Raw genomic sequence first — 16,689 nt, 5'->3', positions numbered from 1 at the left:
GCAACCCAAATTTTATACACAAAAGAATGCAAAATTTCAGAAACAAATTTAGAAAATGGGTTATGACTTCTTTGAAACTTCATGTTATATATTTGAGATGTAAAGAAACACTCAGAAAAGCCTCAATAATAAATACCTTTTAATATTTCATCATCTCCTCTTACAAATTACAAATTACAAATAGCTGCAGTTAATAATTAAACACACAGGAAGGCATTGAAGTATCTTCTGTCCACTCTGTTTAATATTAAAAATCATTAATGTAAATATTTTCTTTGGAAGGCATCTTAAGTGTGCCCTTTAACACTTTAATAGCTTCCTTGTTTTACAACTACAATTATTCAGAAGTTTCTAAAACATCCATCAGTAGTTTGATGGTAAAAACAGGATACCATAACAAATGCATCCGTAATTTTACTGACATTCTAGTAAAGAAAATGATCACCTTTGCTATCAGTGTTTTTAATAAGTTCCTCAATTAAACACAGCTTGCTGCCTGATAGATACAATTTGATTCACATTTAGGAGCAATGACTTGTAAAATTGTACATATAAAGAAATTCATATGGACTGCAACACCTTTTGTGACTGATAAGTCCCTTACATGCAGTTTTGTGCACCTAAGTTAGTGTCTAAAGTGTGCATGCCGCTCACTGTATTTGTTTTTTTTTAAAGAGAAAACAAAGGAGTTAGTTTTCTGCTTGCAGTTGCATCCTGATCAATTCTTCTTGTTCATTAAAATGCATACACCTTCCAAGATGTGATCTCCTTTTCATTATGTAATTGCCCTAATATTTCCTTCATTCAAACAAGTAATGGTTTTTGCAACCAAGAAGAAAATTTGTAACTGGTGAAAGCTTATTTTTAATGATACAGAGATAAAATAATAAATTGTTAACATTTTTCTTTTCAAACCTCATTAATTTTATCACGATATACAGTACCTTACTCCTTCAAGAAAGTTTTTAAAAATACCTTTTGTGACAAAGTTCCTCCTCTGCCTTGGTGGATACTGCACTTTTTGGCAGATTTTCTCACCTCAGAGGTTCATGGCAGCCCTCAGTTTGGCCGCTTCTGCTAGAGGCTCAAACCTGCCATTCTCTCAGCTAACCTCATCACTGGCCAGCATGGGGGAATGGAGAACAATCTCTGCAGTCTCCGTTGTCCCACCTAGAGGGTCAGGGACAGGCCAGATCCCTTTCCAAATTAGACCTTCCCTTCTGGTGTTGCTCACAGACCAGGTCAACTTCTCCTGTGTCTGATCAGGAGTTGGAGGGAACCCAGGCCCACCCTCTACACCAGGTTCCAGCCCAGGGCCCTGTGGATAGCAGCTGTCTATGTCTCCTGTATCAGCTGCATGACAGCGACAGCTACAGCTACAACTCCCTGGGCTACTTCCCTGTGGCCTCCCTCCAGCACCTTCTTTATTCTCACCGCAGGATCTTCCTCCTGAAGCCTGATCACATTTGTACTCCTCAGTCCTCCAGCAGTATGCCTTCTCACTCCCTGCTCCTTGCATGCCCTTCCCTAACTGATGGGAGGTCCTTTTTTAAACCATGTGTCCTGATTAGTCTGCCCGCCATAACTGATTCTAGTATGTTCTTAATTGGCAGGTGGCTTAATTAACTTGCCTGTCTTAATTGGTTCTAGCAGGTTCCCTGATTGCTCTAATGCAGCCCCTGCTCTGGTCACTCAGGGAACAGAAAACTATTCGTCCAGTGGCCAGTATATTTGCCTTCGACCAGACTCCTGTACGTCTTCCGCCTCCAGGCCCTGCAGAGGCTCCTTTATGGTGCAGGTAGTCCGGCATGGAGCGCATTGGCGCACGCCTTCCTGCGCCGCCTCCGAGGGCTCCGATATGACCGGCAGCTCCTTTATCTCCACCCGAGGGGTCTTCCGTGAGACCTTTCCGGGCTGCCGGTCTTCTACCAGGACCTCCTCCGGACCTGGAAACTGTTCGCAGCGACCAGGTCCGTGGCGGCCTCCCTGGGGGAAGACCTCCTCGCGGAGCCCCTGCTACACAACCCCCAGCTCCGTGTGCAGGCGGCGAAGTCCCCCTCGGTGCGCCAGAGGTTGGTCCTGGCGGAAGTCACCAGAGTCAGAGACCTCCTGGAGTATGACCGGAGAGACTGGCTGGATCCCCTGACGCTCGCTCAGCGCATGGGGCTCTCCAGACCTCGTACTGCCCTGTGCGTACTTCAGGAGGTGAGGGCCGCTTTGCCGCCCGCTGCTCGGGTTTACCTCGACCGGGTCCTGCGAGAGGGCGCGCCCCGCCCACCCTCCACCCCAGGCCCTCCGGACCTTTTCATCGGGCCCCTGCCCCGTGGACCCGACCGACTCCCCCGCCCCTTCACCGTGAGCCGGCTGCGTGAGCTGCAGCCGGTCCGGTTCCAGACCGCGCCAAAACGACATCTCTACACGCTCGTGCTCCACACCCTTCATGTCCTCACCCTCGCGTCCCGCCCTGACACAAAGTGGCGGGACCTCCTGCCACCTCTAGAGGGTGAGGAGCCCCGGTGGGCCAGCCTCTATTCCACCTTAGTGCTGAGGCCCGCCGGGGATATCAGTTGGCGGCTCCTTCACGGGGCCGTGAGCACGGGCGTGTATTTGGCGCGGTTCACCTCCATTCCGGACACCTGCCCCTTTTGCGGCGTGAGGGAAACCCTGGCGCACGTCTATCTGGAGTGCGCCAGGTTGCAGCCCCTATTCCGGCTCCTCACCAATCTTTTGTTACGGTTTTGGTGGCACTTTTCTCCTCACCTTCTCATCTACGCACTCCCTGTCCGTGGCCCCACTAAGTCGCGGGACCTCCTGGTCAACCTCCTCCTGGCCCTGGCTAAAGCGGCCATCTATAAAACCAGGGTGAGGAGGTTGGCCGACGGAGTCTCCTGCGACTGCGGGGCCTATTTCCGCTCCTCTGTCCGTTCACGCCTCCGAGCGGAGTTCCTCTGGGCGGCGTCCACCGACTCCCTTGACGCCTTTGAGGAGCGTTGGGCACTGTCCGGGGTTCTCTGCTCGGTGTCCCCGTCCGGTTCCCTTTGTTTGACCCTTTGACCGCACTCCCGTCCCTGTTTTTCATTAGTTGTCCCCCGTAATTGATTGGCTCTCCAGGCCCTGTGGATCTCCCCCTTAGGCTGGGGGGGGGGGCTCCTTTCGTAGTGGACGAGCTCTGCCCGCCCACTTCCTGGATCCCAATAGGAACAGACTCCTGTACCCCACTGGTCTCGGTCTGTCACACTTTGTTTGTAACCTCTTAATAAAGTGTTAAAAATTCATTTCCTGCCATATATGCAGTATCATTGATGTATATGTGTAAAAATGTTCAGAAGTACATATCAAAGTTGGCAAAATATAATAACAACAGGGCTATGGATGCGGAAGAAGGCAATACAAATGGACTAGACACCATATACCTGGACAGAGGCTGCAAAAAAAAAAAAAATCTGCTGTGCCCCCTCAGCTAGATCCTGTCTGGATTAACTGAAACACTCTCCATAAAGAAAGGATTGTGGATCACCACCAGCTGTCATTGGTCTCTCAAAGTACCACCCATGCCCAGCCTCTGATGACCTCCATCACACATAGCTTGCTAGTAAGAGGAGAAATTAAGGAAAGTCAGTGTCACAGTGCTGGGTTTCCTACAGCCTAGTATCAGTTACCTGCTGCCACCAAGTTTCTCTCTTAGAAATTTTATCTTGAGCTCTCCTCACCAGGAACAGGGATCCCTTCCCCTGGTAAGTACAGTACATGTTCTTCGAAGATCAGTGCAGAAATCTTCATTCACCACAGCTACACTCCAGACTGAATTAAGAAACTTGTAATTTATTATTTACAATTAAAACCTGTGAATGAACTCTGGTAGTGCTGCCTATTGTCCTTGTCAAGCACAGGAAGATCTTCTGGCTTCCTGTTCATAAGCCAGGGAGTCTGATATTCTTCCAGTCTGGTCTCACTACAACCCTCTCAGTAGCCCAGACCTCTACATCCCTGCTGGACCAGTCTCTGGAATCTGGAGAGACCTTTCTTGGCAACTTCAGCCAGCTAGACCAAAATTAGCTCCAGCTAGCAAGTCTCCACTCTCCCTCCTCCAGTGGTCCTTCTCCCAGTACTGACATTCGAACCAACATTCTGGGATGGTTCTCAGCAACCCAATGAGCCCTCAGAGTCCTTAGGTTTCAAACCACTATTTCACGTCCACCAACATATTTTGCCTCCCATGTGCCTCTTACTTAATATAAACCTAACACATTCCCTAATGTTCTCCACAGTCCCAAACAAACAAAATGAAAATTCCAACATGTTATCATCTCTAATGCTCTGTAAAGCAATAAACAAAGTATAATTGCATAACCCTCCATTATAAGCAACTAAAAATATGGGAGATCCTCAATTATTATTTGAAAGAAAAATTAAAATAGTTAAGTTTATTTAGCTAAATGTAGATAAGTATCCATCTAGACTCATATCCATATCTATGTTCATCTCCGTGTAACACATGAGATGCTGAATCACAATAGCTGTCAAAGGGAATATAACTTGTCGGTATGAGGAATGAGGTTTTGTATCCACAGGTTTTGTATCAGAGCTGTGTGAACCTGGGCCCAGCCACCAACCAACCCATTTGGCAAGCTATCTGAATCACCGATGCATGTCCCATCAGGACTCTTGACTTCTGACCTAAGTCAACTGAGGCTGTCCGCAGCACTCCTCTGTTCCAATTCCTGCTTTTTGGAGGGTGTTTTCCCCTTGTGGTCTTTGATTCTCCTTCACCAGCTGTGGTGTTCACAACTGCTCAGAGGATTTGGGATCCATCACATATGTGCCTAACAAGTTTGGTACTCCAGCTAGTCATTGTATTCCTATGATTGCGGGTATGACATAATAGGTTTACTATTAGAGCTGGGGCCAGAAGCAGCTACCTCAGCAAACTCATTCACCATTTTTGTCCAACATTGGGTTTGTACTATTGATGTGTAGCTATACCCACTATGAAGGACCAGATTGGGATAATAATGTTGCTTGTAGCTGTCAAGTTCTGTTTCTATTTACAGTAGCATAAAATCCAATAAGAAAAGGAGTACTTGTGGCACTTGAGAAACTAACAAATTTATTTGAGCATAAGTTTTCGTGAGCTACAGCTCATTTCATTGGATGCATTTAACTTGACTGAATGCATCCGATGAAGTGAGCTGTAGCTCACGAAAGCTTATGCTCAGATAAATTTGTTAGTCTCTAAGGTGCCACAAGTACTCCTTTTCTTTTTGCAAATACAGACTAACACAGCTGCAACTCTGAAACCAATAAAATCCAATGAACCACATTAAAATGACTTGTATAAGCCTGATGTGGTCTTTACTTCACAAGATACATCTGGCTCTTAGGCAGTTGATCCCATCTATTCCCCAGCCATCATGTCACCCTAATGTTGAAGAAGGTAAAACTATAAGCAACTGCAGTAGTAAATCGAAACTTTATGTATTCACATGTACTTTTAAAGCACCTATCTCAACCTTATTTATTGCTTTACTCCTAACTATTGTCTTGCTGAAGGTATTGATCTTTTAATTAGATGAATAATACTTCATTATTTTATTTTTCTGTTGTAGTTATTTGGATGGAAACCAGTTTACCCTTGTTCCCAAAGAACTTTCTAACTACAAACATTTAACACTTATGTAAGTAACTTTAGAGCATCTTTTTGTGTGGGATTGATCAAAAAGCTGCTCTTCCATTTAATGAAACAGTTACAAGAAAAACATAAAATGTAACCAACTTTTTAACAAATTTCGCCCTAAGGCACATTTTATAAATGGGATATTTTTAGTCCAGTGATCACAACACATTTTATTGCAGAGTAAATAGGCAGGAACTATAGTAAACCTGAAAAGAAATGCAGAATCTCACAAAATGTGCATTAGAGTATGACAGCTTCAGTACATTGTCACATAGACATACAGTATTAGCCTCAATAAAGGCATGAAATTATTTCAATTACAGAGAAAAGATTTTGTAGTTGGTTTGAAACACATAATGCTACATCTCTGCAATTTGGTAACCTGCCACAATTGATGGTCTAGTGGTTGGAGAAGGGAATTTAGTCAGGACACTTCATTTTTATTCCTAGCTGTACTGCTGACTCACTGTGCGATTTTTGAACAAACCGCTAAGCTCTTTATGTCTTAGTTGATATAAAACAGAGATAATACTTTGTAAAACAGAGATAATACTACTTTCCCTGTGAGACGTATGGGCAGATCCTCAGCTGATGTAAATTGTCATAAGTTCCATTGAATTCAGTGAATCAACTGGGGATAAACCTCATCATGTTTTGAAGTACCTTGTAGCATAGGAGCAACCACAAATTAAAAATTAGGGCAACAAAATGGCTACCAGTTTTCTTGCATAAAGCAAACTAAATCAGTGTAACATTCTGAAAATGCCCCAGCTCCTTTTGTATGCCTTATTCTAGACTAAATGGTCCGGTCTTCAAATTTAGAAAATAGATGCATCTCATTTTCACAAAATTTCCAAATAGTATCAGCAATTGCACTATTCTCAAATGTATGCAATCTAGGCCTGCATGGAGTGTTTGTGGATTTGTGCTGCAAGAGGTGTATGAGACCTACCTTGCAGTATACAGGCCTGTAAAGAGCGTGCATGTAGGTTACTGTTTGCTGTAGTGATAAGCACTCCTTTATCATATTGGCCCACAAAGAGGGTGTCTGAAGGTTTGATTGTTTGGAGTAGTGATGATCAACCCTGTATTGTGTATGTAATGTTAAATGCTCATAAAACAAATGCAAATTACAATATCAGATTTACTGTAACTAGTCATTCAGGCTGGCATTTCAATAAATAATGTTGATAGGGTACAAATGCAAAGTATAAACAGCAAAATTGTTCAGTAAATGATAAGTAGTATTAGTACATTAATATTCTGAAATTCTGGGTAGATGTTTGCAAAAGTAGAAAGCCATGTATTACATTTTTGGACATTCTCTCTTGGTATTGAAAGATTATCTGTAAATTCCTATCTTTCCTTGTGTATACATTAAAAAGGATCCAGATGATTCAGGTATTCTTGTTTCATAGACCCGTGTTAGACCTCCATAGGCAGGAAATGGATAACTGTCAATTGACCATAAATGTGCCCAGGTCAATCATCATCCCAGTAGCGTCATGACTTACAGCTTAAGTTTCCATTGCTTCCTGAGTTACAGAGTTCCTGTACAGCATTAAACAATACACAAATGGAATAATGAACATATATGGGACCCATTACTGAATTATTGGAGTTGCTCACAGTCTTTATTTTATTTATCCTCACAACACTGCTGTGAAGTAGGGAAGAATTATTTAGCCCCATTTGAAATATGGGGAAATCGAGGCACAAAGAGACTGAAGGCATGTCTACACAGTTGACAGGGTAGATCCTGCTGGTGCGCTTTAGTGTGGTGCTGTTTGAAACACTACTATGTTAACCTCTAATATGCAGCAGCAGGGTCAACACTGACCAATTAATGTGCAACATGTTAGTGTGCCTTAGAAATCACACCTCCATAAATGCATTAATCCACCATGTAGACAAGTCCCAGGTCACACAGTAGGGAATTGAATCTGGGTCTTCTGTGTCTAGGCCAATACCCTACTCCTGGACCATCCTCCTTCTCTTTTCTCTTTCTGGTACAAATAGATTGTGCTCAACTGCACTTGGCTGACATGTTGATGGAAACATTATAGGTTTGTCGTTGTCAGCATGATTCATTTCCAAAGTTTCCCCAACAAGCACAGTGCCCTTCAAAGATTCTTTCTCCAAACGCCAGCTGCCTTAAATTTAAATTAAGAAAAAAGACTTCATTCATTAGAATATGGAGCGGCCACAAGGACTTCAAAACTTTCACCCATGTAGACCCAAGATTTCACATGTTATAGGAGCATTGGAACCCAGGAACAAGTTTTGGGGGGAAAAAAACCTTCTTTAAAATAGTTGTACCTATGCTTTGAAACCTCCAGATCAAGGGTGTCAGGTAATACTTATTCATATTCCATTAGGGAGGTAGCTAGAAAGATTCCCACTTAAAATTATCTACCTACATCCCTATTCCCAGTTCACCTGCTAGTTTCATTTAACACTGTAAGATATAGTCTTAGTAAAGGAGCATGATGGACGCTGGCATTGTATAAGAATGCAGGACACTGAATTGCTTTGCCTTTTATCCTTTGAAATGAGAACACTTTTCATTTATCAATGTAAGCTCTTGCTTGGCTTGTACGTGGCATGTCACAATAAAAAGGCATTCTTTAAAATATCAATATTAATAACAATACTACCCCTACTAATAAAAATAATGTTCTATTTCAGTTCTAGAGTATGGTGTTTCAGAATTTGTGCAGTCATTTTATGGACTGAATTTCTGAATTTATTTTTTATAGAGATTTAAGTAACAACAGAATCAGCACTCTTTCTAACCAGAGCTTCAGCAACATGACTCAGCTGCTCACCTTGTAAGTTTAAATGTATAACAGTGAATGTATGAAAACATTACAGTGTTTATTGTCTTGAAAAGAAAAGGCAACCTATTAATATTAAAACTTGCTTGATTTGGAGGCTGTAAGATAACTGTTTCCTAACTGGCTATGAATGCAAAAGGTACATTTAATCATGCTCTGCATTGTATGTGTGTGTTGTTTTACTTGTTTTATTTTATATGCTTTCAGAATTCTTAGTTACAACCGTCTGAGGTGTATCCCTGCACGGACATTTGATGGGTTGAAATCACTTAGGTTACTGTAAGTAGTTATTTTATTTTGAAAAAACTTATTTTGTGTAACAACAGACTTGGAAACCCATAGGGAATTAATAAATCTTCAACCCCAATAAGTACTTGAGGAAAAAATAAAGAACAAAGAATCACAAAATATTAATTTGCTGCATTTTTATTATATAATTAAAATGTGGTACAGTGAGTATAAATAAGTGCTGTGATAGGTCATAGAAAGACTGTGCATTGTACACATTTCTATTCTACTTCTTGTTTCTTTGTCTCTTATGTCACGTTCTTGCTTGTAAGATTCAGTTGTGTATGTCTAAAAATGTTATTTGTATGTGACATAGGAATGGAGTCTCAAACTATATGGTGTTATTATTCTAAGTATCTTTTTTTTTTTTTTAGCCATTAGATTTTGAATGTGTTTTAGCATTCCCTTAATAAATTGCTTACTTTCTTTCACTTAACTTTGGGTGCTTTTCCAACTCAGAATTTGATGAACAACTGATGATGAATAAAATATTCTGTGATTTAGCCCAGTTTCTTTTAACAAACAGACTGCTATTTTAATCTTATTTCTGTGTTGCTTGAAGTTATTTAAATGTTTGGTGCACACAAATCTCAGTCTGTGGATAGCTGCCTGTATTCTTTCAAGTATTTGCTGTTCAGTATCTGAGCTGTATGATTGGTCACCTGAATTACTAAATTTTGATCTCTGACAAAGAGGCATACATCTTATTATGAATGAATTTTTCTTAGGGCTGGTTCTGAGAGCAGCAGAACTTGTGAATGGCGCCCATATTGGTATGGTCCACCATAGCAGGTCAGAGAGTCCTGCACATGCTCATTCCTAATGTGAGAAAGCTAAGCTGAGCCTATTTGTTGACTCAAAGTACAATGGCCAGATTCTGGATGCTGATCTTTTTGACCATTTCAGTGGTGCAAAGCAGCCAAAAATCCAGTTTAACCATCTGATAATGAATTCCTCTGGCTTATGGATAATTTCCTGCTGGCACAGAAACATCACAGGTATTCTATACCCAGTTCACATCCTGACTTCTAGCTGAACATGACCAGGGCCTTTGGATGTGTAGTTAGAGTTCTGGGACTTCTTTAACTTTTAGACATGAATGTCACCAGGCACTGCTAGTTTTTGGAGCTGCCTGTCTCTATCAGATATGAGGGAATGGCATTGGGATAGAGAATATTTCAAGCCACAAGTTCATTTTCCTTGCTTCTGCTGCCCTTACCTGGGGTACTTCTAGGATTTTACTCTTGGATGCTCCTACTGCCTCCTTGGGGATTTCCTTCAGGACCCTTTTCCTGGAAGATCCCCTTCCATTATGCCCCCCTACCTGCCTGTTTCATGCTGCCTGCTATTTGTTGTTTCCACTCTTACCTCGCAGTTATCCTGGCCTTATTTATATTCCCTGTGCCTCAGCCTCCCTGTCCCTCCCATTATTGCCCCTCCTTCAACTAATGTATCCGTGCCCCTATTCTCCCCTAAACAAAGTGTCGCTGCTCTTCTCCCAGGAGATTTCTCCTTCCACCCTCCTCTCTAGCTTATGTTCCAAACTACGGCTGTCGATTAATCACAGTAAACTCAAAAAAAAAATGATTAACTCAAAAAAAAATGAATTGCAATTAAAAAAATTAATCACAATTAATTGCAGTTTTAATTGCACTGTTAAACAATAGAATAACAATAGAAATTTATTAAATATTTTGGATGTTTTTCTACATTTTCAAATATATTGATTTTAATTACAACACACAATACCAAATGTACAGTGCTCACTTTATATTATTATTTTTATTACAAATATTTGCACTGCAGAAATGATGAATGAAAGAAATAGTGTTTTTCAATTCTGCTAATACAAGTACTGTAGTGCAGTCTCTTTATCATGAAAGTAGATATTTTTTGTTACATAACTCAAAAACAAAACCATGTAAACCTTTAGAGCCCACAAGTCTACTCAGACCTACTTCTTGTTCAGACAATCGCTACGACCAACCAGTTTGTTTACATTTACTGGAGATAATGCTGCCTGCTTCTTATTTACAATGTCACTTGAAAATAAGAACAGGCATTCACATGGCACTTTTGGAACCAGTGTTACAAGGTATTTACATGCCAGATATGCTAAACATTTATATACCCCTTTGTTATACCAATAAAATAAAAACCAGCAGGATCTTATTAAAGGGAAAAAGGCAAAATACCACATTTATTGTGAATACCGAAAGAATCATAGTAAGCAGTTAGTTATAGCTATAACATTCCATTCAATCTCATATTTATTCACACATTCATTCATACAAACACACACACATAGGTTCTGCAAGGTTGTTATCATAGTTACCAGCCTTAGAGTTGCTCATGCCAAGCCACTGGCCAGGTGGCCTGGACATGAGGAGGGAGCAGGGCCTTGTCAGTTGCTCATCTGATGCTCCTGGAAGTTGGTTTGCAGAATCAGACCCCAAAGTTCTCACTTTTTAGAGTCTATTTTTATAGGAATTTCTTCCTATGCCAGTCTATGAGAATTGCTTCATCATGCTGTTGCTGAATCAATCAGCAGATAGCACATTCCTGACGGCTCCATGCTGCTAGATGTTATCTTGTTCTTTGGTTCTCCCATTCTTGAGGCTGTTGGGTGGATTCCAGTCTGCCCTCTGGGGGTCCTCTGGTTATTTCCACTTGACGCCTTCTTCAGCCGATGGACACTGGATTCTTAGGCTGGTACCTCCCTGATCATTCAGTTATCCACACCAAGCATCCATCCACATACATCCTCTATCTCTATTTTAATCACAATTGTTAATACAACAAAAGGGCGGGGAGTCTCTGGGTGTTGTTTTTGTTGTTAGAGTATTGCTTTGAGTCTCTCTCTCTGTGAATTGCTTTGAGAACAGACTCTGTCTTAGAATGTACTAACACAATTAGCAGCTTGCAAGTTTCACACATAGAGGGAGAGAAACAGAACCAAAAACCAAGAGACCTCTTAATTAGTAATACCCTGGAATTTAAACTATGGGGAACCAAACTCATTTGTGATTTTAATACAGAACTTCTTTAATATGATCCAACACCTTCATGCTTTGGCCACCATTCCAGAGGACATGCTTCCGTGCTGCTGATGCTCATTAAAAAAATAATACATTAATTAAATTTGTGACTGAACTCCTTGGGGGAGAATTATATGTCTTCTGCTTCGTTTTACCTGCATTCTCCTATATATTTCGTGTTATGGCAGTCTCAGATGATGACTCAGCACATATTGTTCATTTTAAGAATATTTTCACTGCAGTTTTGACAAAACGCAAAGAAGGTACCAATGTGAGATTTCTAAAGATAGCTACAGCACTGGACCCAAGGTTTAAGAATCTAAAGTGCTTTCCAAAATCTGAGAGGGATGAGGTGTGGAGCATGCTTTCAGAAGTCTTAAAACACTCCGATGCAGAAAGTACAGAACCCGAACCACCAAAAAAGAAAATCGATCTCAGATGAGGAAACTGAACGTGCATCAGTCCGCACTGCTTTGTATCGTTATCAAACAGAAGCCGTCGTCAGCATAGACTCATGTCCTCTGGAATGGTGGTTGAAGTGACATATGAATCCTTAGTGTATCTGGCATGTAAATATCTTGTAATGCTGGCTACAACAGTGCCATGCGAATGCCTGTTCTCACTTTCAGAAGACATTGTAAACAAGAAGCAGGCAGCATTATCTCCTGCAAATGTAAACAAACTTGTTTGTCTGAGTGATTGGCTGAACAAGAAGTAGGACTGAGTGGACTTGTAGGCTCTAAAGTTTTACATTGTTTTATTTTTGAATGCAGTTTTTTTTGTACATAATTCTACATTTGTAAGTTCAACTTTCATGATAAAGAGCACTGTGCAGTTTGTATTCTGTGTTGTAATTGGAATCAATATATTTGAAAATGTAGAAAACGTCCAAAAATATTTAAATAAATGGTATTCTGTTATTGTCTAACAGCACGATTAATTGTACAATTAATCACAAGTAATTGCGATTAATTTTTTAAATCGCTTGACGGCCCTACTTCAAACCAGTCCATCTGTTTCTCTCTCCCCTGTTTAGCTATTTTGTCCCTAACTTCCTTTCCTCCTGAAAGAATCTCTCTGCGCACCCACCCTCATAGCAACCCTGGCCATCACTGCTCCAACCCAGCTGGGCTAACATCTTTTGTCTTGCCTGTGTGAACAGTAAAGGACATACTGTGAATGGGAAGGGACAGTGAGGATGGAGAGATATAACTGGATGTTTATTCACATACTAGCTACTTTATTAAATCTATAAACAGGATAACTTGTTAAGGCAACCTGTGCTGACAGTGGTGAAAGGAGGTAGGCGTTAGCCAGCCAAGCTATCACCAGTTTTACCCCTTTTGATGCTCTAACCTGGAGCATGCTCTAATTCCAGATTCACTCAGTCACTCACTCACTCTAGTCGAAGGCCCTAACAGAGCCTGTATCATATTATTTCGTAGTCTACCACAACTGAGAGCAGCCTGTAGAAAGACATTATGCCATGTAAGAGTGCTTTAGGCTTACCTGCAAGTGCCAACACCTGCTTCCTAGGAAAGATGGTGACTAATTCACAAAGAAGGCAACTCAACCCAGGCATTAGATTGGGGGTGTAGAGGAGAAGATGATGAAATTCTTCCAAGCGCTGCACACAAAATGAGACCTACCCATGTGAGTCACCAAAATGAGGCATTGCTCTCAGCAAATTGAATGCATGCTCAAATTATTTGAGAAGCTCTCTAAGCTCCACTAGGCTCCTTGAGTTTGTCTTCTCCTATGTGGGACTTTGGTATTCCAAAGGGATCTGCTAGGTTCCTGAAGTTTGGCTCCTCCTTAACGGGGGTGGGGGGGAGGCCAAATGCAACCCACTTCTAGCACTAAAATGAGAGGCTGTTCACAGTAAAGTGTGCAGTTCTGTGGTCCTCCCTCTTCTTCCTTACATGAGGAATGAAGTAATTTAAATGTCATCATTAATATCACTAGGTTCTGAGTTATCACTACCTGATCTGAATGGGGCAATTCACACCTTTCAGCTATTGTTCTTATCTCTGTATCACATTATTCACATTTGAGGATTTTTTCACAATCACAACAGAGTTTTACTGGGGATTTCTTTGTTTTTGTTTCTTAACGAAAGCTGAGATTCTAGAGAACAAGATAGTAGCTTCAGAGGTGTGCCTTTACACCATATGAACACCAGCAGTTTCCAAATCTGGACTCAGCTCCTTCCTTTTGACCTCTGTTAGGTCAAACGAGCCAGTTATTGGAGGTCCACCCCTTACCCTGCATTTCAGTACTCAGGGCCAGTGTACTCAGTTGCCATATTAACGCACCATGCTTTAGCCTACACAACTATAAAAACACCTCATACGATTTTAATCATAAGCCTAGGTATGTGTAGCTATATGCATGAATGAAAGTTTACATAGGTAGGAAGGGAGAACCCTTTTGGGTAGATCTGCCCCAGATATGACTGAACCACCCCTGTGTTTTTCATCAATACAGAATTTCATTTTATGATTATATTAATATCAGTTACAGATTCACAATTGGTTTTCATGAACCTTTGTGGCATGTGTGTTGCAAAAAGCAAATGAAGAGCACAAACACAATCAGTGAAATTCTAGTTGAGCTTCTGAAAAGTTAACAAAGAATTACTTTCTCTTCTTTTCCCTGCTCTGAACCTACTAAGTACTGCAGTATTAATAGTTGATCTGCATCTTGAGCAAGTTTTATTTTTTTAATTAAAAAATAAAACCGTTTAAATTTTTAGTCCTAATTCAGAACAAAAACCTGAGAGGCAGGCAGGTGGGAAGGCTGCAAATGCACAGGAACTGAAATTAAATGTGAAACTGAATCAAGTTTGTAAAATCACAAGCCTGCAGAGTTAAACTGCTGAGGTCCATGCATCTATAGTTGTTGAAAAATAACAAAAGGCAAGTTCACTTGTGCTTCCTCAAAAAAAAATACCTATTTTGGTTATTTTCTTTTCCTTAGGTCTTTACATGGCAATGATATTTCTGTTGTTCCTGAAGGAGCTTTTAATGATCTTTCAGCATTATCACATCTGTGAGTATTCAGTCATATATTTTTTACTTACATGTATGTGGACCTCCTGCCTGGATCAGCATTTCATGGAAAGACTTTTTTCTAGAGTAACATCTGGCTATTTTGCTCAGTTTTCTGTGTGCTACAAAGAGCGAAGGTGAATTGGAACCGTTGGAGTTTAGAGGAAAATACTGAATCTGATCCTTGCAAGAGAGGAGGGAGTATATTCCTGCATACAAGTGTACAGACATACCTGAGTTTGACATTGCTGAGCAGATGCAGTTTTTAAGTGTCTTTATATGTGGAGTCATCTGTTTTTGTTTTGCTGTAAGCAAGTAATGGTCCAGCTTTGTGCTCAGACGTATTCAGCCTCTGGGAATGTCACAGAAATTTGAAAGGGTACTGATTAATTTTGGTTTCATCCTTATTTACAATTCATTCAAATGCTGCTATCAGGATGACACATGTGCATGAAGACAGATGAAACTGGCACAGGGAACTGGAAAGGGAGTAGGAGATGGAGGTTATGAAAGAAGAGTGAAAGGAATTTCTTGTGTACATGTAAAGTAAAATGACAAAGTGGCTGCTTTCTCTTGTACTTTAACCATCCGAGTTTTTCTCTTCCCCTTCCATGATTCCAAGATGGCAGCTATAAGTATCTTTGGTCATGCTCTTTGGAAGCATTTTAAAAACATGTATGATCAAATAAGTTTGACCCTCTCCTTACCCCCACCCCCATAAAAAGGTTGTTTGCCTGTTGTATTGCCAATCATGTTAGACTTGCCTATATTTTGATTTTTAAGTAGAGTAATTCCCCTCATCTCAGCTCTACCTGGTGGCATTTTTATGCCATCTCGTGGTGACATAGCATCATGTCACTGTGTCTGCAGACAGAGCATACCTCTGCTTTTTTGGAGAGGTGACTGCTTTATGCACTCCAGCTGTTTTTCCCCTGGGTTCTAGGTAGGAGAAAGTTCTATCATATTCTTCCTCTTGTTCTTTTTCTAACAAGGGATATTTCTCTCCCTCAATCTGAAGCTGGAAGCATCACCTTTCTCTTGAGAAGGCAGAGAGCATTTTCCCTCTCTCATAGGTGGAGAACCATTTCCTCTTTTTCTCTGGAACAATAGCAAGGAGGGGGGGTACCTCTTGTATGTGTAACATGGGAGTAAGGAGAATAAAAGCATCTATAGAACTGGATCTATTTTTTTTTTTTTTTTTTTTTACTGCTCCCCATGCCTGACTAAGTGAGTGGGTTCAGCAGGGTAAATCACAGAAGTCCTTCCTGCTTGGTCAGGCAGAATGAGAAGCATTTCTGCAATCTTCATTCTGTTCATGGTATTTGAGCCATGCTCTGATCATTTTTCCTGGGATCCTCTTACTTTCTCAGAAGGCCTAGTGGTGTGAGATCAGGATGTGGAACAGTCTCAAGGGCAGTGGAATACCGAAGGCATTTCCAGGACTGCCTATTGAAATGCTGGACATGTGGCGGACTCATTTCTTTAAATCAGTGGCATAGCTTCATTTCATAGCAGCACAGTGGGAACCCTGGATACACTACTGTTATAAAGTGACACACTGTATATATCCTCTCCATGAGCCACAAAACAGTGTGCTCCTGCCTAAGCGAGTTGTAAGAACATTTGTGCTCTCTGCTAGGAAAACCTTGACTGTTAAAGATGACACTTCATAAATTGAGTAATTCAGAAACTCTTTTAAAATATTTTAAACAATAAAATGTGCTCAAATTTCTTTATTACAAAAATTAAAATGTTAACATTTACATCCAGTTGAATTCAAGATAAATGCGCTTTCTATAGGG

General features: G+C 40.9%; 1 protein-coding gene across 8 annotated transcripts in view; it reads left to right on the top strand.

Annotated features, from left to right (window-relative positions):
• The window catches only part of SLIT2 (slit guidance ligand 2), a 423,995-nt gene that overhangs the window by 341,747 nt on the left and 65,559 nt on the right, over positions 1–16,689 (top strand). For all 8 annotated transcript variants that reach the window (XM_084626161.1, XM_084626159.1, XM_084626160.1 and 5 more), the window contains 4 exons: positions 5,607–5,675; positions 8,434–8,505; positions 8,719–8,790; positions 14,817–14,888. In XM_084626161.1, coding sequence (XP_084482287.1) covers positions 5,607–5,675; positions 8,434–8,505; positions 8,719–8,790; positions 14,817–14,888 — 285 coding nt within the window. The remainder of the gene's footprint in view (positions 1–5,606; positions 5,676–8,433; positions 8,506–8,718; positions 8,791–14,816; positions 14,889–16,689) is intronic.

Source organism: Lepidochelys olivacea (assembly GCF_965140295.1).
Source record: "Lepidochelys olivacea isolate rLepOli2 genome assembly, chromosome: 4".
NCBI lineage: Eukaryota > Metazoa > Chordata > Testudines > Cheloniidae > Lepidochelys > Lepidochelys olivacea.
This window is presented reverse-complemented; position numbering and strand designations above follow the sequence as displayed.